The sequence below is a fragment of the Erithacus rubecula genome, assembly GCF_903797595.1.
Source record: "Erithacus rubecula genome assembly, chromosome: 1".
Lineage (NCBI taxonomy): Eukaryota > Metazoa > Chordata > Aves > Passeriformes > Muscicapidae > Erithacus > Erithacus rubecula.
This window is the reverse complement of record NC_136658.1, coordinates 94,879,670-94,907,151: the sequence shown is the minus strand read 5'-3', so window position 1 is coordinate 94,907,151 and position 27,482 is coordinate 94,879,670. Positions and strand designations below refer to the sequence as shown.

At 42.0% G+C, this 27,482-nt stretch overlaps 1 protein-coding gene across 7 annotated transcripts in view; it reads left to right on the top strand.

Moving 5' to 3' along the window:
• The window catches only part of GPM6B (glycoprotein M6B), a 104,651-nt gene that overhangs the window by 66,312 nt on the left and 10,857 nt on the right, over positions 1 to 27,482 (top strand). For 3 of the 7 annotated variants that reach the window (XM_079307508.1, XM_079307507.1, XM_079307505.1), the window contains exon 2: positions 25,416 to 25,602. In XM_079307508.1, coding sequence (XP_079163634.1) covers positions 25,416 to 25,602 — 187 coding nt within the window. Of the gene's footprint in view, positions 1 to 7,076; positions 7,605 to 14,855; positions 14,976 to 25,415; positions 25,603 to 27,482 lie in introns of those variants that run through there. The other 4 variants (XM_079307502.1, XM_079307503.1, XM_079307504.1 and 1 more) reach the window with 4 other exon arrangements.

Genomic DNA, 27,482 nt, shown 5'->3' with positions numbered 1-27,482 from the left:
TTAGGCAAGACAAAGTGTTGGAAATGTATACTCCAGGGAATAATCCTGCCCTGGCAAGGGATTTTACTTGACTGCCTATCTGGGAATCCAGGCTGAAAGCTGCCACTTTGTCCTTAACTCACCCTCTACAGCACTTTTGTCTCAGAGCTCACTTTGTATGCAGGATCACCCACTGATGAGGTTCGGCAAAAATCGAGGCGTGACATGATCCAGACGGCGCTCCAACCACACTCGTTGTTAGCAGGTTAAGTCATTCCCTGTCTATAAAGGTAGAGGGGTGGGGTTTTCCTCTTAATCGTGCTGAACTCGCAGAGTGCACACTTAGCTTTTTGTGGGCGCAAGTGAAAGACCTGTAGAACACTTGAGCAGTCGTTGTTTGTTGTCCCCAGCGGCACTCTCAAAAGGCTTTGCAAAGCGCAAAAGAACCAGTGCTTCAGACCTGACTAAGATCCCAATCGCTGCAGCTGGAAAGAGGGGACTGGAAAAGCTAGGCTGAAGAAGTTGCTTGGCACATATTTAGTCGATGAGTTAATTGGACACTCTCAATGTGGGACTTGTTAATGTCCTGCTGCTTTCCTAATGAGGATATCTGCTGTTGCAAAGAATACTGTGATTAATTGGGGATCCATTCGTTAGTGTCTTAACTGAGGATTTCATGACTAGTGTCTTATGTGTGAACAGAGACTACATTTGCAATTCAACAGATAGTCCAGCACTACATGACAGAACTGGTCCAGGATCTTTCCCAAAGTATAGTTTAATTACACTGGAATGAGAATTTTCTATCTTCGGGAAACAGCTACAGTTGTCATGACTTACAAGGTGGTGAAACTTCAATCAGTGGATTTGAGTACCTCATACCAATCATTATTTTGATGCTTTCTCTTACCTCAACATTTTTACTTTTGAGTTCAGTGGGCTTTTCAAAAAGTTGACACACAACTGCCCAACAATCTGTGGGTGGGTCTAGGAGCAATGTATGGTGGAGCCTGGGGCTGGTGGTGCTGTTTTTCCAGCCTAGGATACTGAGATGAGCAGGTAATGATGCTCCCAAGGTGTGGTTTAGCTGTGCTGCAAACTCCAGTCTGATCTTGGGTAACTTGGTTCCTGGCCCTGAAACCTTGACCTGGAGGAGTCTGCAGCAGTCTGTACACTGGGATGGCTGTGCATTCACTATCAAACTGAAAACCTCTTGCCTGGCTCTGTAAATTAGTATGCATTCCTCATAGTGCTTCCAATGATGCTTGTATGGTTTACTGTTCAATAAAAATACGTATATAATTGTATGCATTTTCTTCATATGCATATGAATATGCACATATACATGTTTTCTGCATGTGTACATACACACGTGTGGTTTATGCATGGAATTCTTTGTGACATTCTAGGAGGATTCTTCATCCTTGTCCCTCCCCATGTGCCCCCAGTACGAATGTGAGGTACCCTTCTATAATGAGTGTCCCTGCTTTCTTTTTGGGGAGCTGTAAGCTTTTGCACTTCTTTTTATTTTCCTGCTTTTTTCCACGCTTTGTGAAAAGACTGGACTGAAGCCAAGACTGAAGAACAAAACGAGCACTGAATAGATGAGAGATTGTAGGTGGGTTGCTGAAGTCTATGTGAAGAGTGGGAGGGCAATTTTGAAAATCAGAACTGGATGTAAATTAACAAAGGATTGTCTTATTAAATCTGACTTTGTGGAGCAAAAGGCTAAACTCAGTGACATTTGTTTATAGACAGAAAAAAAAATCAACAGGTAGCCTCCCAATACCAGTTCTATATCAAACTCTTGTGTTTTGAGATGGAGCAGCAGTATTAACAGGAGTATATCATAATGATACCTTTGCTGCCTTCTAAATTGCTGTCAGAAATAGCTCTTCTACAAGTACAAGAGGCACTTCTACTTGAGTGCTGGCAAGTGCGACATAAATATCTAGGATGCTATTTCAGTATGTCCAAGTATTCAGAAGCTCCAGTTAGTTTTCTGAGATGGCAGTAAGTTTTGACAACAGTATTGCATGGTTCACAGCAAAGCTAACTATGTTGGATTGTCTTCAAAGTGCAGAATTAAGGCAGCAAAGACTAAACACTTGAGCATATTATTTTCTTGCTGCTCTACCAGGCAGAGGCATGATAGCTGAGAATCTCCCCTCAGTTGTGATGGACAGAGGGAGCAAAAAAAGGTGGTTATGTATGCCAAAGTCAAAAATTTAGCCCTTAAAATTCTGGAGGAGTATTCGAAGTACTTTTGAAGGCTTCATGTATTAGTGATGTATGTGGGGATCTTGCCACTGATGAAGAGAAAAATTTATGGACATTGGGTAACTCTAGGCCTTGTTTTGCTGCTTCATTGTAAAGTTAAAGCATTTGAAACCTGTTATGCAGTACACTTGTAAAAAACTGTGCCCTAAAATTGTGGAGCTGGAGTAGAGGCTGAGGACAGCCACTGGAACTGGAGCTCTGAATACTTATTTAGTGAAAGCTCCTTCTGGGGGAGATGCTAGGAAGTCTTTGCTTTAATTTTCTGTATTTCCACGCTCTTTCTACTGCAGTCTAAATGGGCTCTTGTTTGTCACCATATTTCTTGCTTGCCAAAAGCATGGTGCTACTACAGGCAGCCTCACAGGAGAAGGATGCAAGAGGTGATGTTGCTACCAGCATAGTTTGAAATGTATCCTGTTTTAAGTTTTATTATCTTTTCTCAGAAGTCTTTGGAATGGTTGAGATTCCTGTATTTTGTCTGTCAAGAGTTTTGAATTATTTTCTCCAAAATGTTTCTAAGGTGATTAGATAAATAAAATCCATTGCTTTTTAAAATTATTTCTTTCTCTCTGTGCTGTTGACTGCCTTTCATAAGCAGAAATAGAACTCCCACCTGTTTAAGAACACATCAACTTCTTTCATTTTGACTTTCATTATAATTCTTCAGGCTTTTTTTCTTTGGTAGACTTCACATCTCTGCAATCTGAGCCATCTTTGAGACTAGAACTTGATGAGACCTAGCTACTGGAAAAGCCGTACAGAGCCATCTGTTCACTTTCTAAGGGATTTTTCTTTCCTTTTGTGTTCCAACTAAATGTTAGCCATTGGTGTATGTTCTGGATCTGGGCTGTTTGTTACCTTTGATTCTGTAAGGTAATCAAAGTGGTGTAACTGCAGTGGTCCAGCTGGAAACAGGCAGGCTGGACAGAGAACTGTATGTACCCCAACAAGTGAGTGACATCTCCTTGGCCTGCTGCTGGCCACCAGGCATTTAGCTTGGCAGCAGTCATTGACATCTTCACGAGGCTTTGCTAAGGGAGTCACAGCACTGGCATCTTCACACTGTTAAGGTTGCTTACCTTCCTGGACTTAGCTCCCTTGGTTAACTTGGTGATTTTGTTTGGCTGCAGAGATAACCACTGTCCATGCTTAAGCCTTTATTTTTGCTCTTTCTTACAGAAATTTGAGACTGAGACCCTAAGTGCAGTGCAGACTCAAGTCTGTGTTTTATACTGTGGTATAATTGCAGGGATTTTCCACTGTTATTTGTTAATTTCGTTTCCATTTTCCTAGTAACCTAGTATAGCTGAAAGAATGAACCCCAATTATCAATTTTTTATAAAGTGCTTGCAAGATATATGACTGCTGCACAACTGAAAACTTGTCATGCTTTGATTTTATCCACATGGAAAGTTTGCCTACTTTTGCATAAGTATTTGGATTGGGTTTTATAAGCAAATCTTCAGTCACTGGTTTAAAGCTGAACACAGGCAATTACATTGTACCAAGTGGCTTCACATCTATTTCTTCTTTCTCTTAAATATTAAAAAAAGTATTCTACAAGTTGTCTTTAAAATTAGTTATTTGGACTACGTGTCAGTCTTGTTTGAGGGACAGTCTCTGTATTTTAACTTCTGAGTCTTGTATCTCATAGATAATCTCAAATTGCTCTTCAGCTGTGTGAGAATGCTCTGTATTACAGCTCTGTGAAGCCTTTGTAGAAATGGCAAGTGTATATTCAACTCCTGAAAGCTTGTGAAGAATTTGCTGCAGCTTATGGTAGATCTTCTCAGCCTTCAGGAATGTAAACTAGATTCAGTGACATTAAAGATAGATGTTCAAAAGGAACTGGCACATGAACTGAATAGGGATTCTAATATATTTTTTAACTTCTGCAAATGTGCTATTTTAATTGACTGAGAAAAATAATTAAATGTGTGGTTTGGGGTTGTTTTTAATGCCTAGATAAAACAGATTTAAGCCTTTTTTTTTTTTTTAAACTATTTTGCAGTAAATGTGACTTGGTCTGCAGTGCCTTCACATACTTTCCTCCACTGCTATTCATCCTGAGGTTTGGCAGTAGGCTGAGAGCTGTGCTTTAGAAACAGAAACCTTTGCTGCTCAGCATCTCTCCTCATTTTCACTTTTATCTTGTTCTGCAAACCATGCTGGGCTGAACTTCTCAAATGTAACTAGCTTCTGCCCTGGTTGCTGGTTATCTAAATCATCTTGGTCTGTACAGGCAGGCTTTTGCTGAATATAAGTCTTATTTTTTTTTTATAATTTTTGCCTTTGTGGCTTAAACTTTTGCTGTGCTGTTGTAGGCATAAAGTTGATGTTTCCAAGTCTCATCACATATTATGACAAGGATGTATCTGTTTAAAGGAGGTAACATTGAATGAGACAACTTGCTGGCTGATATTAATGCCTGAAGCACAAGATCAGCACCCATGTTAGTATCAGAGGAAATCATGTCGTTTATTTGCTATATTTACCAATAATGGTGCAGAAGTTTGAAAATTGAGAAATTACTTAGGATTATAAGTGCTTAAAACCTATAATACACTGCAACAATCCAGAAAATAGTAAGAAGGGAGGGGAGAGAATTTTACACTCATGTATCACTTGAAACTTTTAGAGGATGATTTAGTAGGTAAGATTAATGCTTTTGAATAGTTGGACTTGGTGGTTTTTGAAGTGTTCAATTCAAGTTCTTGTGAAGTTGATTCTAGTATTGTGATTTTTCATTGCCTGTTTGGGGAAGGGGTGATTCTGAGGAAACAGTCAAGGAAATAGTCTCCCAGCTGTATTTTCTGTATTTTCTGTTTAAATAAAGGAAATTCCAGATTATGTTCATATTTTCTGTGTATTTTTACTGATAAGTACATTGATATTTCACCACTTGAATTAAGCTATGAACAGACCTTTTGTAACTTATGATATTCTGAATGGAGGTTTCAGCCTTTTAAAGTTTTAGACCTTCCAGTCTAAAAGCAAGGATCATTAAGAAAGAGAGATCTAGACTGTGACAGAAGTACCAACTGCACAATGAGGCGTTCTAATAAGAGAATTTGATGTCAGAAGCAATCAACTGCTTTGACCAATGACTAAAATGTGCGTGACTTTCAGCAAGGACGGTGTACTTACATGGATTTTCAGTCTTACTCATGCTACATGGGGAAAAAAAAACCCCACTCTTTGCAGAACCTTTTCTTTGTATAATCATCATACCAACAACTTTTAGTAATAGTTAAAAGAACATAGCAAAGATATCACCCATGCTTTCACCTTTTGTGATTGTTTCAGGGAGTGTGTTTGCAGTGCATGGTGTTGCTGGGGAGGGATTTCAATCTGTGTGTGGATTGTTTGAGCACTGGAGAGGAAGATTTGGGAAATATGCCTTGCCACCTGGGTTGAGGTTTCTGCTCTGGCTACTGATTTGATTACCTTCAAGTACCCAACCCCTTGCCTCCTGAGGATACTTCATGCCATCTAAAAATTAGCATCATCCTGCTTACACAGAGGTTTGCTGAAGTGGGAGCTTCAACTGCAGACTTTTCCTGGACTCCAAGGAAGCATTTTAGGCAAATGCATGCTGTGATGTGAAACCTTAGGATATGACCAAGACATCCTGGCAGCTGTGCTGAAGCCTGAAGTCTGAGCAGTAATGCCCAAAGCAAAGTAACAGCTGTATTGGCTGTGGTGAGAGAGGAGGGTTCGTGCACTAATTTCTTGAAAGAGACAGGAACTTTCTCTAATGATTGGGTCTGAGGGCTTTTGTGCTTTTCACTAGGCATATAAAAATAAAAATGCACAGCAAAATTGTGGATGTAGTAACTTTAACCAAAAGAGACTAAATTGTATCTTTGCAAACAAATCTTTGGACTGTTTCCCCCTTCCCACTCTCCTGTTTAAATCTGTTGTAGGGAACATGTAGGGAGTAGGTTTTAACATCCCCAGCATTTGCTGAATCTGCTGGGCATCTTTGCAGGCTGCAGAACTGCCTGCTGTGGCTGGACCACAAAGGCCATTGCTCCATGCTTGCTCCACCATCCTACACACACAAAGGGATGGGTGCCTTTGGGCACTTGTGCCCTGTGCAGTGTATTGCACGGTAAGGGATTGACACAAGGAATTTGACAGGCAAGGTTAGTCTCAGAACAGCCTTAAATGTGTCAGTTGTCCTGGGTTTTTGGAAGGGGAACAATACCCCTATGTGGTGTTGCCCTGCTCTGTGACTTTTGGGCTGGGGACACCTAAAGCCACCTGATGCAATGGATGCTGGCATGTCTTGAGTTTGTTGCTCCCAAGTGCAGCTTATTTGATCATGTTGCAGTCAGTCTGGATTTAGGAGTGTGATCAAACGTGCTGAACAGCAACTCTGTCCTCACTCCCAAGCATGGCTCTATGTCTCTAGTGGCAGTCCTCTTTTTAAAGCCCGAGTTGTGTTTTCTTAAACATTTTATCTTTTAGAGTGTTGCACGTGCAATTTAGGTCGCTTGAACTGGCTTCCTGTCTCCTTGCTTGGATTTTTTTTTTTTTTTTCCATGGTGTTTGTGAGTCAAAGAAAGAATTCAAATTTTCCATGTACATACATACATGCCCACTTTGGCTTTTATGCTTCTCTCACAGTCTTTTACCGTGGGTGAGCGGAACTCTCAGCAAAGAAAGCAAACAGAGAGAACAGACCCATCACCCCTCACCCCCCGAAAGAGCAGAGGGCATGTGGAATAAATCAAAATGCAAAGCATAATAACGAGGTCCCATGGGAAAGGGAGCCGTGTGATTGTGTGCCGGCGTGCACTCCCCTTGGAGACGGCGGCCGGGGGGCTCACCTCGCAGCGGCCGGGGGCTCCTTTCTTTCTCACTTGCATCTCCCCTCCCGATGTCACCAATCCATTCACTACCCGGAGAATTGATTAACATTTGTCGGGAGACGGGGGAAGAGAAGCGCGGAGGGCAGAAGGAAGGGGGCGCGAGCGGGTGATGCTGGTCCCCACGGTGTGGCAAGCCGAGGCACAGGATGGCTATTTTATAGCTGGGGACCGTGGTGACGTATAGCTGAGCGAGCTGGCACAGCTCCTCGTGGACCAGTCAGCGGAGCGAAATTGAAGCTGACAAGACTTTTCTGGCATTTTGGAAAGGACTGTAATCTACTGTAGGGGAGAACAGAGCCGCTCAATCACCGCCGCTGTAAATAGGAGACGGAAGGGAGTGAGAAAGGAGGCGAAGAGAAAAAGTGCTTGCTGGGGGGGGAGGGGGGGCGGCATTTTTGGTGGATGGTATGAAGCCAGCCATGGAAACTGCAGCGGAGGAAAATGCAGAACAAAGCCAAGAGAAAAAAGGTACCCAGGGGTCTGACAATAGCCTGTTTAAATCTTTTCATTCGGGGGCTTAAAGAGGTTTAGGCCAGTTTTGTCACTTTTTCAAATAGCTCTTAAACAATCATTACTGCATCTTCGGGCTTTCAGCCGTCCTTTCCTGCATGGCTTGACAACAAATTAATAGAGCATCAACCTTTCTGTCTTCGTCTGTATTTGCTCTGAATCTGTCCTAACCCCACCTGAAATGATGCTTGCAAAAGAAGTCTTGTTATTGCTGCGTCTTTGACAGATTTTGGTTAATTTGGTTTAGAGGTAGCGTATGCCTGTGTGTTTGCATGTTGTTTTCGGAGCCGTAATCTGGTGTTTTCATCGAGACTAGCCGTGTAAAAAGGCTTTGCAATGCAGTGTGGGAGACCTAGGTTATAACAACATATAATAGATTATAATGTCACACAACCTTCGTGTAGTGAGCTCGGTGCCAAATGCTACTCTGATTTTAAAAATTGCTTTTCTATGGTGTCATCTGGCAAATGTTACTTTGTAGCTATCTGCCTGCACTGTGATAAGGGGGAACAATGCAGTGAGTTTTGCAACGTTAGATTTCAGGATGTGTTAATCACAGAGAATTTCTGCTCAATGGAAAGAACAAATCCATGGTAATGGTGCTGTGGTAGGTGATGGCAGAGAAAGAGAGGTGCTTCATCCATCCCAGCTTTACAGGTTGACTCTGGTCTGGAGTGCTGAACTTCAGAGCGTAAATTCAACTCGCAAGGGATATTTTCTTTCCGTGTCGTGTAATTTGTGTCAAATAACCATTCCTCTTCAGTGTCGCAGACTACACTACAGATAGCAGTTTGTTGACTTTTTTCCCCCTGAATGATGCAGCAGCAAAAAAATTATTTAAATTTCCACTTTTTATTTGAGTCGTAGTACATTTTTTAACCTGTTACGTATTGTTTATAAGCAATCTGAATATCTCATCTGAGTATCTCATAGGCTTAAGCAGCTGATAAACAAGTAATGCATTTTCCCAAGCAGAAGTCTTTCATTGATTGTTAAGCAGTTCAGATATAAACATAATAAATTCCAGTAACAGATTTTGTTTTCTTACTTTGAATCTGACTCTTGCTACACACTTCATATAAAACGAGCTTCAGTTTCAAGTAAATGAAATTTGTCAAGTGATTAGACATAGTACTACATAATCCCTTAGGGATTTCACAAAAGGAGGTCCACTGATGAGAGATTAAACTCTGAAAGCCATTAGTGTGTGGGGACAATAACCCACCTCACCACAGATTTTGAATAATTAAAGTACAAAATGTTCTGGATGGATTGACTATAAGAACACCTTGAATTGATAGATCATTCTTCAAAAATTACAGCAATTCTTTCTTCTGATTGGTGAGCTTCTTTTAAACCAATGGAATTCATGTTGCAATGAACACTAAAGAAAGTTATCCGTATGCATTAGCAGCTGCGCAAAACAAAATGTGTTGCTGAGTGTGTTTATGATGAGTTTATGGCTTCCCTTTTGTTTTGGCAAGGATGAAAGCACAATATGTAGAACAGTAAATCTGCTTCCAAGGCAAGGTGGTTGATTGTTGCTTTCATCAAATGCAAGCAGGGAGCCTCCTATCCCAATGTTATCACAATTTCTTAGCTTTTCTATGATAATTTTGTACTTTGGATCTGTTACATAAGTATACGTATGTAACACTTGTAGGCTTTGTTCTTGCCGGTTCTCCAGTTCCTGAAATGTGGTGTCCCACATTATGCTCTGTATTTCTCTTCACTTAAATTCTCAATATGCTTCACAGCAAATTAAAATGCTGAAAGCTGAAACAGTCCCACTCCTAATTTCTACAGCAAAACAAATAGACCAGATCCCCCTGCAAAGTTACTGCTGTGAGGTGATCATGGAGGAGACATATTTGGTTTTGAGGGGCAGATTTTCCAAACTGCTAAATCTGTCAAGTCCAGTTGGGTTTTCAGATGGGCTCAGCAGGCATCAGGTGCCTCTCAAATGTCAGAATTTTTCAATAGGGCTCTTTCACCAGCAGCTCCTGGTGAAAATGGGCTTTTTCTCGGTGTAAGGAAACTCACAGGAAAATGCTGCTGCTTTATTTTTGGGTATAGAACAGAAGAGGACTCCTTCATTTACTCTCTGGACCACATCTCTTACTTATTATGCCTCACATGCTTGCCAGTCTTGCAACATTCTCTTCTCCTCTATGATCCCACCTGGACTTGGTAATGGCCATCCTTTATGAGATGCCCTAGATCCAGTGATTTCAAGGCAGCTGTCACAGCTTGAAGCAGTTAAAGTCCTGTCACAGGGTCTTTTAACTCTTCCTTCTAGAAATTTAACTGCAAAACCTAAGGAGATAAACCATCATATGAAGGGGTTTGGGAGATGCTGCTCTTGCTAAGGCTGAGCAAGGGAAGATCATGAGCATTCTGCTTTGGATATTCAAGTTCACACTCCATATGCTTTTCACTCCCAGGTTTTAGGGAAATTATCTGTATTTAACTAATAGCAAATTGTGCTTTTAAGCTAAGAGGTATTTTCCCTTTACCAAAATTTCAAACTGCATGTTTCTGGGGTGTGTTTTCAATGCAAGTGCTTCTTGATGATGTACTGCAGTTTTATGGAATAGATACTTGGAGGAGGTTGGCTAGGATTACATGCTGTCTGTGTACAGGGCTCCCAGTACTTGGGAGAACCCTGGAGAGCAATGCTGCCAGAGCACTTGGAATGAACAGCCAGGTCTGTTTTCAGTTTGAGCACCTAAAGCAGTCGTATGTGACCTGTGCTGCCACACAGGTGTTGGTTTGTGTATCCTGTGTGGACAGCCAGCTATTTTGAACTGCAGTGTAGCTGAGACAATTTCCACAAGCTAATGTGCTTTATGAATAATTACAGATTGATAAATGAAAATGATTGAAAATTATTTAGATTTTTTAAGTTTTCTAAACTTCATGAAATTCCCATTCAATCTTGTAATAATTTTCATGAATCCCCTGACTGATTCAAGCAGTGATTCTACCCAGCTGATGGATTCAGTGTTTATCTGACATTTGCTTCTCTGCACCCAGATGAGTGGCTGCTGCCCCAGTTTTTTTAATTGGAATTGGAACAACCCTCATGTTGATGGAGATAAGAAGTAAGTCAGCTTTATGCTGTGTATCAGCAGCCCTTATCAGAGGAGAACACCATGGAAGCTGAAGCAAAATGTTTAACAGATACTTTGCAGGGCTGCAGGACAGATTGGATGCATTTTAAGGATGAAGGTTTACAAATTATTACAAATGACAGGGTTTATCTTGCAGGCATTAAATTAAATCAAAACGTGAGGACTGGGCAGGCAGATTTACTGAGGTGGAATAAATAAGAAAAACGAAATGCCGTTTTGCATCAGCAGTGAAGGATATAGATCCTGATACACATTAACAGAGACAAGAAGTTTCCCTTTTCATTTAATGGTGAGAAATACTACCAAGTTGCAAAATTTCAGAAAAAAGGAAAAGAAGAAAAAAAGAAAATAAACCCCAACTGTGAATGACCATGGTGGATTCAGCAATTACACACAGGATGGAAGAAAGGCATGATACTAGGGTTTAGGTTCCTTATATGAATACATGTGATGTTTAAATTGCCTATGCTGTGCTGAAGAATAATGAAGACCAGTTTGAGCAGCTGTACCAAAGGTCCCTTTTAATTGGCTCTTCCCTGCTTATGTTCTCTTGATAAAAGAAGACCTTGTGCTCAGTAATAGCTGCAAGCTTTATTATTTTTATGGTATATGAAGCCATGTTTCAGCTTTTAAGCTCTAAATAGACAACTATATACTAGTCAAAAATAGAAAGAAAATACTTTGCTTCTCTTACACTATTGCACACAGTTGTACAGTTGTGTTTAAATGAAGCTGTAAAGCGTGATGTGAGAAAGGAATGGATTGTCGTGCAGTTTATTTCACTTTTAGCGAAGTTATTTTTACACAGTGAGCTTATGACATTTTGATGCATCACAGATGTATTTTTCATAATAACAAATTGAAAGAAGTGTTTTTAAAAATATGTGTTATGACCATCAACTAAAATTTTAAAGGTACCCACCTATTGTAAGGCTCAGAGAATGGTATCAGAGCTGTCAAGCCACTCAAAGATTTTTAGTACACTGCATGTTTTTCCCCATTTAAAGCAGCTGATTGATCTGTTTCAGATCCACTGAAAACAGTAACTGCTCTAAGTCCCTGAAGAATACGACTGTAGGAAGAGAGGTCCAGCCCTGGGAGAATCTGGGACACGCGATATTCTGGGGATAATAATTTGGCAGGCTTAGTGATTTAGGCTTTAATGAATAGGATTTGGTTTCTAAATAGGAGGGGGTTGAAAAATACTCAGAGAATGTACTCATGCTGGTCTGAACAACCTCGTGAAAGCAGAAAACCTAGACATATGTGCCAGGGGATATGGTGACGGGGGGTGGGGGAACCCAGATGGCACTGTACGCACACAATGGATTTTGCAGCAGGAGCAAAGGGGGCAAAGGGGGGGGTTGAAGTCTCCTTCAGTTTCTCTGACCCTTCCCACATTTTCTGCCCAGCCTTGCTCCTTGTCCAGTATTCATCACCAGACCATCAATGACCAAACATCACCCTTTCTTTGCTCCTATGGACTGCTTCATCAGCTGAGAAAGATTAATATCAAAACTGTGTTTCCTCTAAAACCATAGGATAAAAGCAGCAAGCATGAGGATGTTGAGCACTGTGAATTTGATTACAGGCATGCAAGATGATTCATCCCAATGAATATTGAACACCACAGCTGCCACCCGTGTGACATGAAAACATTGTCAGTTCTGTAGCTGCTGTGTCTGTGCAGGATTGAGGATAACCTGGTTCTGACAGGGGAGCCGTGGGAGCTTGGCTGTGGGTGGAGGGTATTGTAACCTAGACCAGGGAATGCAATTAGTGCCGTTAGTTACTCAAATAGCAAAAGGTAAAGAAGCCCTTAAGCCTGTTTCCTTTCCCAACTATTGAGGGGACAGAGTTAAATTCCAGTGGATATGGACTATGTGCTTGTTATACCACTGGAGGCTGGGGAGCTTTTACCTGGTGTTGATTTTACATGAGTGGGCCTGGGTGGGTCCCAGCAAAGTCACCCAGTGATACTCTTCAGCTTCAAAGGTCGTGCCAGGCACGCACTAAGGGCTACCAAACATCCATTGCTAAGTGCCTCTTTGCAGAGCAGTGGAAAAACTGAGATTTCTTATGGAGTTTGAACTGCCTCCTAATGAAAGGAGCACTGTTACTGCAAAACCAGAAATTGCTAATTAAAGAAACCAACTCCATAGAATATTTTCATTTACAGAAATGATGCTACAAAGTTTACATGATGTCTGTGTGTTTCAAGGTTTGATGGTTGTACCACAGCAGACAGGTGACTTCACTGGCATTCCCCCAGGCTAAGGGAGAAAAGGAGCAGCTGCTCTGCTGCTCTGAACAAGTGGATTTGTGGCCACTGCTGAAGAAATCCCAAACTGTGGGTTCAAGCTAGAAGGATAAAATCTTAATGTTGAAAATTTGGTTTAGATGCTGCTGCAGTGCAAATGAATAATTCTTTTCATTTTGGAAATCTTTTCAGCTGGTTATTTTTAATTTTATTTTTTCAAAAATCTGAATCTATTACAAGTGTCCAGTAAGTAGCCTCAAAAAGGCAGGGAGCAGACATTGGGGAGGCAGAGTAGAAGAGGTATACAGTACTAGCGAAGAATTTTGTTTTCCATTTTGTATCCAATTCAGTTGTTATGGCATTCCTTGTGATCTTCCTCTCTGAGCAGAAGGAGATGATATCATCCTGAGAATGTGCAGTCATTTTGGAACAGTACTTTCAACACATTTTGAATTTTTTTATGCTCATAAGATGTGGAACTTGTCTTTCCTAAGAGGAAGAGTGAGCCATACAATACAGAATAATGTCTTCTCTGGAGGATTTACTGATACCTGCTTTCTGGTTTGTGTGTGAGATACAGAGAGGGGAAAATTACCAAGCCACAAAGTATCCTTTAGAGAGCCATTGATGCTAAATTTATGTAGAAACCCCAAAAGGCTCTTAGTACTGGAGTTTGTTTGCTGATAAAGAAGACAAACAAATTCTTGGTTTAAATCTCTAGATCCAGCATTTGGATTCACGGCTAATATTTTTTTCTCTTCTTGACGTATGCAAATGTGACTGTGCCAAACTTGTCATTGCACAAGCAGCAAAACCACAAGGAGAACTAGGTCCAGGATCTTCTGAGACCCTCATAGGCTAGAGATTTATGGCATTTCTACTTCTCCTACCCCCTGAAATTTGTGTCTAATCTAGTCTACAGTAGATGGCATTTTCATCCTTATAACCTTCACTTTCTCCATGTGCCCAAATGCTGCCAAATTGGATTTACTTCAGCCAGCAATGATGGTTGTTTTCTCATTTAGCCACTGCAGAGAGGGACTGTGGTGCATTTTGAATAAAGGTCTGTCAGTCTCACCCTGACAGCTTTGACAAGGCCATGGTGGTTGGTACCAATGGGGGACATAGAGGCTCAAAAGTGGTTTGATGCTGTTTCCCACCTCTTCCAGGGGCATGGAAACCCTGTGGCAATGAGTGTGTGCATGTGGGTCTTGTTGCTGGGCTTCCTCTATATGACAAGGAGAAGCAGGACTGCTCTTCTTGCCATGAATCTGGAACAAACAGTTTTTAATACCCTTGGTCTAGATTTTGGATGTGAGCAGAGCCTAGGTGAATTAAAGCCCATAAACTTTTATTTTTTTAATATAAGGAAGTATCAGAGCAAACCTTTGTGTTTGCCCTGCCTTGACATAAAGCAATAACCTTTTTTTTCTTACAGCATTAGAGTATTTTTAAAAAACAGGTAATGTGATTTTCCATGATTTTACCTTCCTTTATTTCTGGAGCAGAGCTTTTTGTCATGGACAAAGAGAGGGAGATGTGAGTGGGTGGGGATAAGGAATAGAGCCTTTCCTTATGTGTTTTAACTCAAATCCTAGGTGGAGTTTTGGCTATTCAACCTTTCTTAACACCTGTGTGAGCATTTCCCTGTTGATCATCCCTCCTAATCTCTTCCCTTAGTCTATAAGGTTATGTTGTTTCAGTTCTGAACCTACAGTGTGTTTTTTTGGGCTCTTGTTTTTTAAGTTAAATGACTGAAAGTACTGAACTAAAACTTGCTGGTGACACTGACTTTTTACCACCTAAAATTGGCAGTGATCACCAGACCAGAAATGGAAATTGGCAGGTACCACTGGATGTACAGGAGTTCAAGGCCACACCGGTACCATCATGTGCCAGCATTGAGAGGCAATATTAGTCCTTTGGGGATTCAAGGTAAATAAGGGGCTGGGTGAAAGGGAAATGAAGAGTCCAGAAATGATAGTAGCATAAACTTAATGCTTTGCAGTAGTCCTAACAATTTAAGATAAACATTCCTGTTTTTCTTGTTTTGTTTGTTAAGGCTGTAAGGAGTCTACTTCTTCTGTATGAACACTTGACATAAATTTGAATTTCCTTGTTAATGCTTGAAAGACAATAATGGTGGTGTGAGGGACAGCTTCCTTTTAACTGTGTTCCAAATTGCTTCAAAACTGTTTACAGATGAGATGAAATAGTATGGGGGTTTATGCAGATGAATCTACGAGACTCATCAGCCACAAATTCAGAAATGACACTAAAGCAGTGGCAGCACATCTGACTCACTGGTATCCTACCATATGCTTCCTAGACAATATTCTGTGGTTTGGTTTGCATTTTTCCCTTCCTAGAAGCACTAAGTGCATATGTGAGAGTCTAGAGGAGGATTTCAGGTGAGGCTGTAAAATGGTTTGATGATTCTACATGCCTGTCCTTTCGATGTCTGGCTTGAGACCTCAAGAAGATCCTATTTCATTTTCACAAAGCTTTATTTTAAGGGTCTGTGGGGGAAATGAGTTTTGAAGCATCTCAGAAAAGCACCTGAAATCAAGTCTATGATTGATCACATTAGAAAATTCCAGTATGACTGATGGATATTACAGCAAGTATATGCTCAGAGGCAGCCTTTGCAGCTAGCTCCATCCAAAATCCTCTTCTCTTTATGGAGCTGAGTGACTGAAGCTTGACAGCTTGTTTGCTGGAGATGCCTGCCTCCGCATCAGTGCCTTTAATAGCAATGCAGGGAAATATTCACCAAAGCTTGCTGCCTCATCCTTCCCCTTTCCATTTTATTTTCCTACTCTTGTGCTTTAGGATTCAAATGCTTAGGTATTACAACTGGCTTTTTCCCCAAAAAATACTTAGCTCACAAATTATGATCTCTGTCTTCAGTATCAGTATTCATTTTGACCATATTTTAGGACAAGTTACCTGTGTGATAGGTTTGGGGCTGCCAGAGGACATTTTCAAACTTCACATTTAGTGCACATGAGGTATTTTACATGCAAATGAAATGCTTCAAGAAGTAGTGGTAGGTTATGAATTCTGCCTCCCTGGGCTGTGATGGACATGGAAGGAGCAGGCTAGACTGTGGTTATCAGGGTCTTGGGCCCCTTCAGCTGTCCCCAGTGATGAGACATGTCCATATGTGCTGGCACAGATGAGCCAGGACATGGAGATGCACAGCCTTCTGTTACAGCAGCTGGGAGTCTGGCACCTAAAATGGTGCTAGAAACCCTTGTTTAGGCAACTGAACCCTTTTCAGTCTGCCTTGGGAATCGTTCTGAACTAACATGTAGGTATATACGCCTGTCATGAAGGAGTTGAGGATGAAAGGGTACTTGTAAAGAAATTGTAAGTCTTTTAGGCAACAATGAAGCCTCTCTGAGCAGGTCTTGAGTAAAATCAACCTGCCAGTGATGGATTAGCCACTATGAAAATGCTGGTCGTTGCTCATGTCCCCTAGCTTGGAGGGAAGATGTCACTTCACTCCAAACACAAATCCCTGCTGTAAGATGCCTGCCTTTAGCACTGGCCTACAGCTCCCCACTGCTGTGTGGCATTGGCTGCTGGGCTGAGATAACCTCTGCTCCTTTGACAAACCACAGCCTTTCTTAGGTGCCTTTGTCTCCTCTGTCAGTGTCCAAATGACATCACTATGAGGGCACCTCTGTGGCAGTCCTCACAGCACCCAGCTCTTCTCCCAGGGTCTCCACGAACAACATGATCTCACTTCCCTAATTTAAGCTTGAATCCAGCTCTTGAGCAACAAAGGAAGAATCAGTGTGGGAGATTCACTGCAGTGCTGGAGCCAAGACATCCCCAGAACACCTGCAAGCTTAATGAGCCTTTCAAAATGCTAAAACAATTTTTTTCCCAGAAAGCAAAGTACCATCTTTTTCTCTAGAAAGAGAAACTTTGCAGTAGTTGTTTAACATGAGCTTAGCTGTAGGCATGATTCCAGGTTTGGGGGGTGTTGTTTGCTTTATGGGAATCCTTTTTTTTTTTTTTAAACTTGCTTCCCCCAGATGCTGGCAGGTGTTTAAGCTGCTCTTTGAGCACATAAGGGCATGTGAATGTGGAGTATCTCACTAAAACAACCTTACTGCTCCTTTGCTGAAACAAGCTCAAGTTTTGGAAGTGATTTGGTGAGGAAATAATTGCATGAAAGCTATTGCAGGACAAAGGAGTTACAGTTCAGTTTTCTTATTACTCCTCTTGTTCCATAGTTGGGTAAAGGTTTGGGAAGATCTTCACATCTTCAGTTATCTCTTAAATTGAGAATTTACCTTCTGGATATGAGATTTACCAGGCTGGAATACATAAACACACACATGCACAAACACACAGGTTTTGGCCCAGTTGTCAGCTCTAGGGAGAGAGAGGTTGTGTTTCTTGTTTGCTTCTTTATAGCTTAGGGAGGAGTCAAGCGGTCGATAGCGGTGGCTGAAATCCAGTGTGGCAAAAGTCTTGCTCTCCTGCTGAGTGCTGAAGGCTGGTGGAGGGTGAGGTGAGTTACACCTGGCAGAAAGGTGGAGCTAAGAGTTTCAACTCCAGTCCTCCAGGTAAGATATTCACCTTTGATTAAAGTAAAAGCTTTCAAAACCATGTCAGCCAAGGTACAGGTGAGTCTGGAGGATGGCTGGATCAAGGAAACTAAAATGTCCTTACAGATTTTCACAGAGCTATGGAAGTCACCCATGGAACTGAAATGCTTAGGTGCCTTTGTATTTCCACACTGAGCTTGTATAGACCTTCAGGCATTTGGATATCTTTGGCAGTCTGACCATTGCTTCATCTCTTTTACCTTTCTTCTGGAAGTTTGTCCAAAATTGTCGCCTGGGCTGGCACCTATTGAAGCAGCAGTTCCTGCATGTTGACCCTGCTTGAGCATTTTCTCAAGAAGGAAAACATAAGGGAAGCAAGGGGAAGGAGGCCAGGGCAAGGGCAGAAATGAAGGAAGGTCTTCAGGCCTGTTGAGCAGTGAGTTGATGTTTCAGCTGAGAATTACAGCCCAGTTTGGACCAGCAGCTGCCCTGGCTGATGCAGTGTGTTTGAACTTTGAGCTCTGCGTGCCAATGAGCACATGCTCAGACTGTGCTGAATCCCAAGGGTTATCTTGGATAGTCAATACTAGAACAAGTCTCAAGGAGAAATAATGCCAAAGCTTATATCAATAATGCCTGATCTCTCCCCAAAGTAAGAAGTCTCTTTTTCAAATCGCCAGCTTAATTTTTTTCTGCAGAAGTAGCTTAGAGCTAAGAAATATCCCTCCTCAAGAATTCCCATTGAAATCTGTTTGAAGTAAGGCCTTTTCCAAAGTATAAATAAGATATTTTTCTGGTATGGATTCCACTGTTTCCTAGTCCAAAAGTAAAAGAGAAAACATGAATTAAAATGAAGTTCTGCCTGACTTTTGTCCAAAGGCAATAAAGAGACAAGAGCAATTCTCTCATCCTACCATCTTATGGGGCAGCAGTGTTCTTCCAGTGCATACATTTCTCTCATACAGCAAACACCTGGGATGGGCACTTGCAATAAGTATGGATGGAGTGATTCCTCTTCCATAGATTTTACTGTCTGAAAAAGATGACTTCAGAACACCTGTGAGCTTAATGAGCCTTGCAGAGGTTGGAATGATATAGATGGGGAGTGTGTGTATTTCACTAAATTTGAAGAAGGTAAACTAGGTAAGGTATGTAAAAAACCCATTCAGATCATCTATCTTTTCATGAAACAGGCTTGGTTCCTGCAATGTAAGTGCAATTTTTTTTTTCCTATAAGAACTGCTGATTTGGGAAGAAGAGATTTGGAGGAAAAATAAAAAAGGGTATGATTACTGCTGTCTGTTCTTAGAGTCCTCTCTGCATCATTTAACACCATCCAGAAGAAACAAATCTTGCCTTGGTAAAACAGCCTCTTCTCCAATTTGAACATCATTTTTTCTTTAGTGAGAGAAAAAGAATCTCTTTTGCTGTGGATCAACATTTATAACCTCTGAAAGACTATTTGGTTTATTTGGGCTTATTTGTTTGTGGAGTTTTTTGTTAATCATCGTAGAAAAAAAAGTGCTTGATTTTAAACCTGTGCTGACTGTATTTTTTGCAGACAAATTTAGGAGCCACTAATTATCATTATTCATACAGTATCACAGAGATACTTGGTGCTTTGTGGATTTGTCTGCTAATGGTTCCTCCAGGCTGTGAAATGTTTGTTTGTAATGTGTAGTAGTTGTTCTGCTTTCTCTGTGTTGGTTTCCAGCACAGGTGGTGTGAGCAAGGACTTCTAGTTCTCTTCTATACAAGAATATGGAAGCATCTAACTGATAACAGAGAATACCTTCTCAGAAGAGGGGAACTAGCTGTATGACAGTGCTGAAACCAAATATCTTGTATCTGTACCAAGAATAACTAAAAAAATTTACAATTCTGAAGCTGATGACCTTCAGAAATGAGCTACTTCTTCAGGTAGCTCTTAAATAGAGTTTGGGGTGAGGTTTACTGGATGGGTCAGACTTCCCCAGATCGTACAGGTTTTTACTTGAAAGAAGCATCTTATGCTTGCCACTGGGAAGGATAACAGAGGTGGTCTTGCTGCATTTCAGGTCTGATCCTTTGTGGCAGCCCTGATGGCTGTTCTCCAAACGTGATGTTGCCTCCATCACAGGAACTCCACTGGCCAGGAAGGAGCTATTGGTTAACAACCCTGGAAGAGGGGAATGTAAATACAGTGAGGAAATTATCAATCTAGCTAGACTAAAGAGCATTTGCATTAAGTTTTCTGGCTCTCATTAGTTAATTTTCAGTATAAGTTGATTCCACAACTTCTTATTTGTGTAGGACAAAAAGGCAAAATTAGGAAACACTGAACTTGAAAGGAAGTTTTCTGTGGAAGAGCCTAAGAGGTCTGCGGGAGGAGAAGAAAGGATTTTCTCTATTTGAGTTCATTACTTATTTAGTCTGTTTAATGTTATTCCAGAAGTGTGGTAAGTGAACATTTATTCTATGTAGTAACAGCAGTTGTAGCTTTGTGTCAGGTTTTGTAAATCAGCAAAATTTAAGATGAGCAGGAAGAACAAAGACTTCCATGTGAATTAATGCAGAGCCTTTTTATTTTTAGTCTCTTACTAAAGCATGGAGAGAAATTTGTCACAGGCTTAAAACTTACATTCGTAAGGTTGAATATTTTATCTTGTTGTGTTGTTGCCACTGACCCTTGGCTGCAGGTGCGGGTGACAGATGTGAGGAGTTTCCTTATTGCCAGGTACTGACTTAGTCTCATGCAGAGAAGAGGTAAATTCCAATTTTGCTTCTGAGGTATTAGCCCATTCCCACATCTCTCACTGCTTCTCCTGTGGCTGCCAATCATGCAGCAGGTAGGAAAATGTACATTCTAGCATGCATAAGCCATTCAGAATGGAAATTTTCAAAAATACGGTGGGTGGCAGACAGTAAAATTGGCCTTTGCTTTCATTGACATATAAAGTTCATTTTCTGACAAAAATCCATGGTGGTTGAGGCCTCTAAGGGTATTATTCATGGTTGGTATTGGGTAATCTTCTGCACTGGGGAAGCAGGAGGTGAATGTAAAGTATTGAGTTGGCCTCTTACATTTATGTGTGAATTGGGAGTAATGCTACCAACACCAGTCTCCTGTGGATGTGTAGTAATGAGCCCGATTTACATGTGATGGCTGCATTTAAGATGTTATCTAGTGCTTTCAATTAAGGTGTTATTTAGTGCTTTTTTCCTCTTGAATTTTTTGCAACCTTCATTTTTTTAAAGCAGTTCCTCCCCACGTGCTCCCTGAGCTGTGGTGCTGAAACCAACAGAGCTTGTGGTTCTGTGGTAGAACATGATGTGCAATTTCTGCCGTGTATTAACTGGTCTGGTGTCTGTTAATTTCATAACAAAGACAGCATTTCTTAAAATGTGTTACACAATTACAGGAAGTAAGAGACCAGGAGAAAATTATGTCCATTTCTTTATCTTTCATGGAAGGGGAAGAAACCAAACTTCTAAGGAAAAGAAAGTGGGAACTAACTCAAAGACAGCCACGGGATCCTGGTGGTTTAGCTCCCTGAAATGGAAAACTTTTCAAAGCTCCTTTCAGGTTTTCTTGGTTTTTTATTCAATAGTAACCTTGACTATGGGCTGGCAGTTAGAACCTGAGATGCACTGAGGCACTAGTTCAACATAGGAGGCGTTTGGAACATCAGACAATAGGCTGCTTTTCTGTCCAGGAGGTGTGGATATTCCTTCTTTGCATCATGTTTTCCATGCTTTGCTTTGAGGGATGGCTTTTTGAACATCAGCCTGTCTCAGCTTTTCAACTCTTGGTTTTGAGAACCGATGAATGATCTTCCTAGAGCAAGCCCTAGGAATACTCAAGGAAGCTACCTGATCCTATTGCACTGTCTTTTGTCATTTTCAAAACAGATTTGACCTTAGCAGAATGAGGTAGTGTGTGAGAACTGCTTCTTTTCTTTTTTATTTTAAGACCATTTTCTATTAATTCCCTATTACTTTGCCATTTTGAGTTTAAATCTTAAAGCTGTACTTAAAGTACCAAAGGAGGTTTAGCCACACAATCACCATTTGGCATGGGAAATTGAATGGCTAAGCCCCTGCATATATGCAGTAGGCTGTACACTGCTGAGCAGATTGTATAATTGTTCATCATACATTAAGCAACCAATTGCCGATTTATGTACATATGTAGGTTCATCCTTTCCCAATTTCCTGTGACTGATAGCTTCCAGGAGATTAAAAGAATAGCTGGTTCCTGTTTCTTTCTCTTCTCTTTATTTTTGTCCTTTAGCAAGAATATTCGTGTGTGTGTGTGTGTTTAATAGCATTCATTCCCTAGAGAATAATCTCAGTCTTTGTTTTAGCTGGCCTCCTTCTGAGAGTGTGTTAAATCTGTAGCCAAGATCACAGGCAGCTCTGGGCAAATCATTGGGCTGTTATTAACCTGCCTCCATGGCAACTGCTGCTCGCCAGCCTGAGGACAAAAAATGTTTTTATTCTGCTGAGTTGCACAAAAGGTTCTAGTGATGCCTTGCACAAAATGGCCATTGAAAGGGAAGATGCAGTGATGTGTGTTTGTGCTGTACAGTTTCATATTTAAATCGTTTTACAGTGTTTCATTGGAAGTGGATATACAGCTGAACAGTTAAGTGTTTTGGCCATATGAAAAGTAAAAACTAGCAGAAAATTTGAGCTGAACTTATTTTAATACTACTTTTGTCAGTTTGAGTTCACAGGCCTTCAGCCTGCAGTTGTCATCAGAGTGTTAGCAAGTTATTTTGTGAACATGAACTAGGCAAACATCTCCTGGGGTTTCAGTTGTGCTGTGTAAAGATAATTGCTGACTTAAGAGTTACAGAGAGAGAACATAAAGGTTTCCTGGAAAGCTTTCTAATTGTTTTCAGAAATCCTCTGCCTTGCTTCAGTGCTTCTTTGGGAAGCTTGGTAAGCGTATCTTAGTTCTTGATGAGCTTCAGATTGTAGCTGGTTTTGAAAGCTGCTCTTAGCAGTATTGTTTTAGGCTTGTGTTAAAATTATAAAATCTGCCATATTGCTCAGGCTAGTCATGGCTTTAATCTGCTCATAAAGAGTGTTCATAGTGGGATCTGTGGGGGAGGTCTGGCAGCCCCAGCACTGCAATGAGGCTGTATCCTGCAGTTAGTTACCCTCTGGCAGGAGGCCGTGCAGCTCTGCTGTCAGTTTGGGTGCAGAATGACTATGTATGGATGGATGCTGTCTCTTGGAAACATGCTGGTTTGGGATGCTTCATATGCTTGCAAGCTGTGCTGTTTCCAGGTGTACCAAAGTCTCTGATTCCTGCTTTGATCTTGTGGTCAAGGTGAGTAGTTCCTGCAGTTCCACGTTTGGGCAGTTCTCTCTGCTCAAAAAAAAGTGATTGTTTAGACACCTCTGAGGGTGTTCTTTGTTTGGCTTTGTTCTGCGCTGAGGAAATGAAGGCCACCCAAATTCTGTGATGCCTTTTACTTGGATGGCAGAGGAAGACAAAGAGTATGGCCACAAAGACAATCTGCCAGTTGCTGAGAGGTGAGAGGGGGTCTGCCACTCTTGCCTTGTGTTCAAGGGCCTGTGGATTAGTGGCAGATACTGTCATATGTTTGGGTAAGGGATCCAACAAACTCCTCAGGGCAAATGTTCTGCCAGTGGCCTGGAAAGCTGGCTTGGCAATGTGGGGTATTAAACTTCAATTCTGAGTCTTCACCAGCTTTCAGTTTTGTCAGGCTGCTCCCATTTTCTGAAACCAACCATTTTTCTTTTGGATCTTGTCAGTCTCTTGGTTTTGCTTCCAGCTGTTTTCATTTCCTGGCTTTGATAGCATCCTTCTGCAAAGCAGTCTGTGGGATCAGCACGATTTAGGTGATCAACCTCTCCACACAAAGCAGTGATCAGGTGTGGGGTCTCCTCCTTTAGGAGTATGGCTCGAAAGGTGGTTTGTTTTGTTCTGGGCTGTGACCACGTGTGTGTTGTCTGCTGGGTCAGAGCATAGTTACTTTTGGATAATCTTTCATGGCTAATCCTACACCAGGTGCATGCATTTCTTAGATTAATTCTGGGAGGTTTGGACCTGACCTGGGAGCAGATGCTAGGGAGGCGAGCCAGCCTCACGTGTATGGCTGCTCTTGCGTGTGAGCTGCTCTCAGGCAGATTCCCCAAAGCAGAGGATTGCTCTGCAAGGTTTGTTGTCTGAACTCAACTCTGAACCTCTGTGATAAAATGAAACCCAGAGATTATTTCCTCTGATAGTGTGCATTTGGATTTTGTTTGGCTCGTCACTGCTGAGCTGCAATGTTTGTTCATTTGGCAGTACTTTTGTCATGGATAGTTCCTACTGAGTGGACTCCAGCTGTGGACTAGACTATAAAACCTTCCCAGGCTTGTTTCTATACAATTAAGTCTTGTCTGCAGTTAGTGAAGTGGCATTTTGTAAGTAATTTTGATGGTGATAGCTGCTTAAGCCTGACTAGGGCATTTGCTAGTGACTCTCTAAAAGAAGAGTTTCTCACTTACGAAAAGGGAAATCTTTCAATTATCGGATGCATATTATTCCCCAGTGCCTCACGGAAGTGCCTGCTCTGCAACTCATTCATTAGTGGGAAAGGGAGGGGGATAAAAATAAACTTGCCTCATGTGGTGGCTGGAGACCTGCTGATCTTTGTAAGGAGTTTTTTGGGTGGGAAGATGTGATGTGATGTCCTCATTTGCCAGCTGTCTCCTTGCCTTCAAACGCTTTGTCCATGCAGCGCCTTGCTGTAGCAGCAGTGGCCGTGCTGCCACGCTGGCCGCTCCATTAAGCGTTGTCTTAATGGCTTGTGTTTTGTGCAGTTGTATGAAATGCACATTAATGCAGACAGCTTAATGCCATCACCCTGAAGTAATGAATTGGTATGGATTGCCATTACCATTATAGCGCAGTTAAAAGCTGTGTTTGTTTCCGATTTACATTTCCCAGCTTTGTAAGCAGATGGGTTTTCAGGCCACGCAGTTGGAAGGAACCTGGCAATTCAGCTGCAACCTCCTTATTACAGTGTTCGTACAAATTGCAGCTCTGGGGGAAGTGTTTTGTTAACTCAGACCAGTTAAACAATGCATTTCAGTTGATCATGCTGCTGCAAACTGTATTCAGGGATCACTGTAAATCCAGGGTATCCTATAAAAACTGGAAATGTATTGTTGATGTGATACAGCTTCATACAGCTGCCCTCTACAAAAATTGTTACTCTTTGGACCCCATTCAATATTTCTGTTGTAAAAGTATCTGTGTCCCTATAACCTCATGTGGATTTGTATAAGATACATTGGGAGTACTGAAAGAGTGCTGTACTCGTGGACCTAAATGTATTCATCTTCCAATGAAAGTACAAAGCATCTCCTACTTTTCCAAAAGGCTTCATTGTCTTGAGTATTTGCCTCTTGCTCCCAGAGTGTTGCCAGCATAGCTGGTGCTCCTGCCATTAGTAAAGCTGAAACATGGTGAGCTCTGGATGAGCAGCTGAATTGCAATGGATCACTTTAGACAGTGATTTTTTTGCTTTTTCCATTTCATAGGCGGTCTCATCGATCTCCTCTTGATCCTGTAAAGACAGGAGCACTCAGCCCACTTTCTGGGCTTTGAGTCCATACCAACAGATCTGTAGGTCACTGCTTTAGAGGGTGATGCTGTCTTGTACCACCTATAGATTTTTTGCTTAGCATGTCAATGCCTGGGCCTTTTATTCCCTGTGGCTTTTACCAAGTGGAGAACAAATATTTTTTTTCCTCATAATTTGCTTTTTGCTCATGACATTTCTTTTGCTTTCTCTCTTCTGCTTAGGTTGCTTTGAATGTTGCATTAAGTGCCTAGGAGGAGTGCCATATGCTTCACTGGTGGCAACCATTCTCTGCTTCTCGGGGGTAGCATTGTTTTGTGGCTGTGGCCACGTGGCGCTCACAGGAACCGTGTCCATCCTCGAGCAGCACTTCTCCACGACTGCCAGTGACCATGCTTTGCTGAGTGAAGTGTAAGTATGCCTCCCATTCCCATTACTCATCATAGCACCCTCATGCTGAATGAGTAGAGGTGGTTTCAAACCTCAGTCTCCATCCCTGAATATTAGGTTGCTTCTTTTTGTAACAGCACTCAGTTGTTTACTGGTGTTCACATACAAAGAACCAAAGTGTATCCTGGTATGCCTGTTTACACTGGGACCAGTACTATTTAATATCTTCATCATATGACAGATAGTGGAATTAAGTGCACCCCCAGCTGCTTTGCAGATGACACCCAAGCTGAGTGGTGCAGTTTGCTTACCTGAAAGAAAGGATGCCACCCACAGGGACCTTGAAAGCCTTGTGGAATGGGACTGTGTGAACCTTATGATGTTCACCAGGGGCAAGTGCAAGGTTCTGCACATGGGTCAGGGCAATACCCAGTATCAATACACGCTGACAGATGAAGGGATTGAGAGCAGTCCTGTGAAGAAGGACTTGGGGGTGATGTTGGATGAAAAACTGAACATGAGCTGGAAATGTGCACTCACAGCCCAGGAAGCAAATTATATCCTGGGCTGCATCCAAAGCAGTGTCACCAGCAGAGTGAGGGAGGTGTTTCTGCCCCTCTACTCTGGTGAGACCCCACCTGGAATGCTGCAGCCAGGTCTGGGTGTGCTCAACACAAGAAAGACATGTTGGAGTGGCTCCAAAGGATGCCACCAAGATGATCAGAAGGCTGGAGCACCTCTCTGTGAAGACAGGGAGAGCTGGGGCTGTTTAGCTTGGAGAAGAGAAGACTCTGGGGAGACTTTACAGCAGCCTTCCAACACCTAAAGGGACCTACAAGAGAGGTGAAGAGTGACTTGTACCAGGGCCTGTTGTAACAGAGCAAGGGGAAACTATTTTATTTTAAGAGTAGATTTAGTTTTTGTTGATGATAAAGTTGGAAGGGATGTCAGGAATAACAGGGAAGCATGATTCTGTCCATCCCTCTTCAGAAGAAGCTAGACTGGTATATGAGAAAAAAGAGAGAAAAAACCTGGAAGGATCTGCAAATATATCCTTTGGATATAACCACTGGTGAAGTATTTGGGTCTTTTATGATCTCAGAGCTTCTCTGTGAGGTCAGAGGAAGGCCTGGAGTGCTGCCTTGGGTCCCATGTCTGGCAGCCAGCCTGGCCATGTGTGACTGTGACAAGGGGCCCCTGTGATGAGCATGGTGGGCTGTGTTACATACAGGAGGGCACAGGCAGCAAGCCAGGCAGGAGATACTTGAAGGCTCTGGTGTCAGGGCTCTGTGCAGCACACTTGATTCTTGTTTTCTTTTTAATTTCTGTTGTTGCTGGCTCCCTGTATAGGCTTGCAGGCATAGACCTGCCAGTTTGCTGCATGCTCTCTGAGCACTAGTGCTGGTACCCACAGCACCATTTCAGGGCTTCCCCTGTCCACAGGACCCTCAGTATCCTGACCTGCTCTGGGACTGGTCCCCACTGGGGTCTCCTCTTCTAGCACTGCCCACACTCAGTCCCTGGCTGTGGCCAGCAGTGTGTCCCCAGCTCCAGGGCATGAGCCACCAGGGCCCTGCAGTTAGACACAACGTTTAGTGAGAAAATATAAGCAGCTGTTCTTCAGCAGCTGGGTAACAAAACACCCTGTGCTTGCATCAGTCTCCATTTGAGCAAAATTGAAGAAATTGCAAAAGCAGCAGTCACAGGCAGCAAGTTTTATGTTTTGGAGAGTTGTTGACAATATTTCTTGTCATGTCAGCACCAGCAGCTGGGGACATGCATAATTCCTACCAAAGCAGCTCAGGGTTCGGCTCTCTGGAGCCAAGGGGGTGACAAGGGAGAAGTGGTATTAGAAAGGGGCAAATTTAAGACTACAGCAACATTAAAAAAAAAAAAAAAAA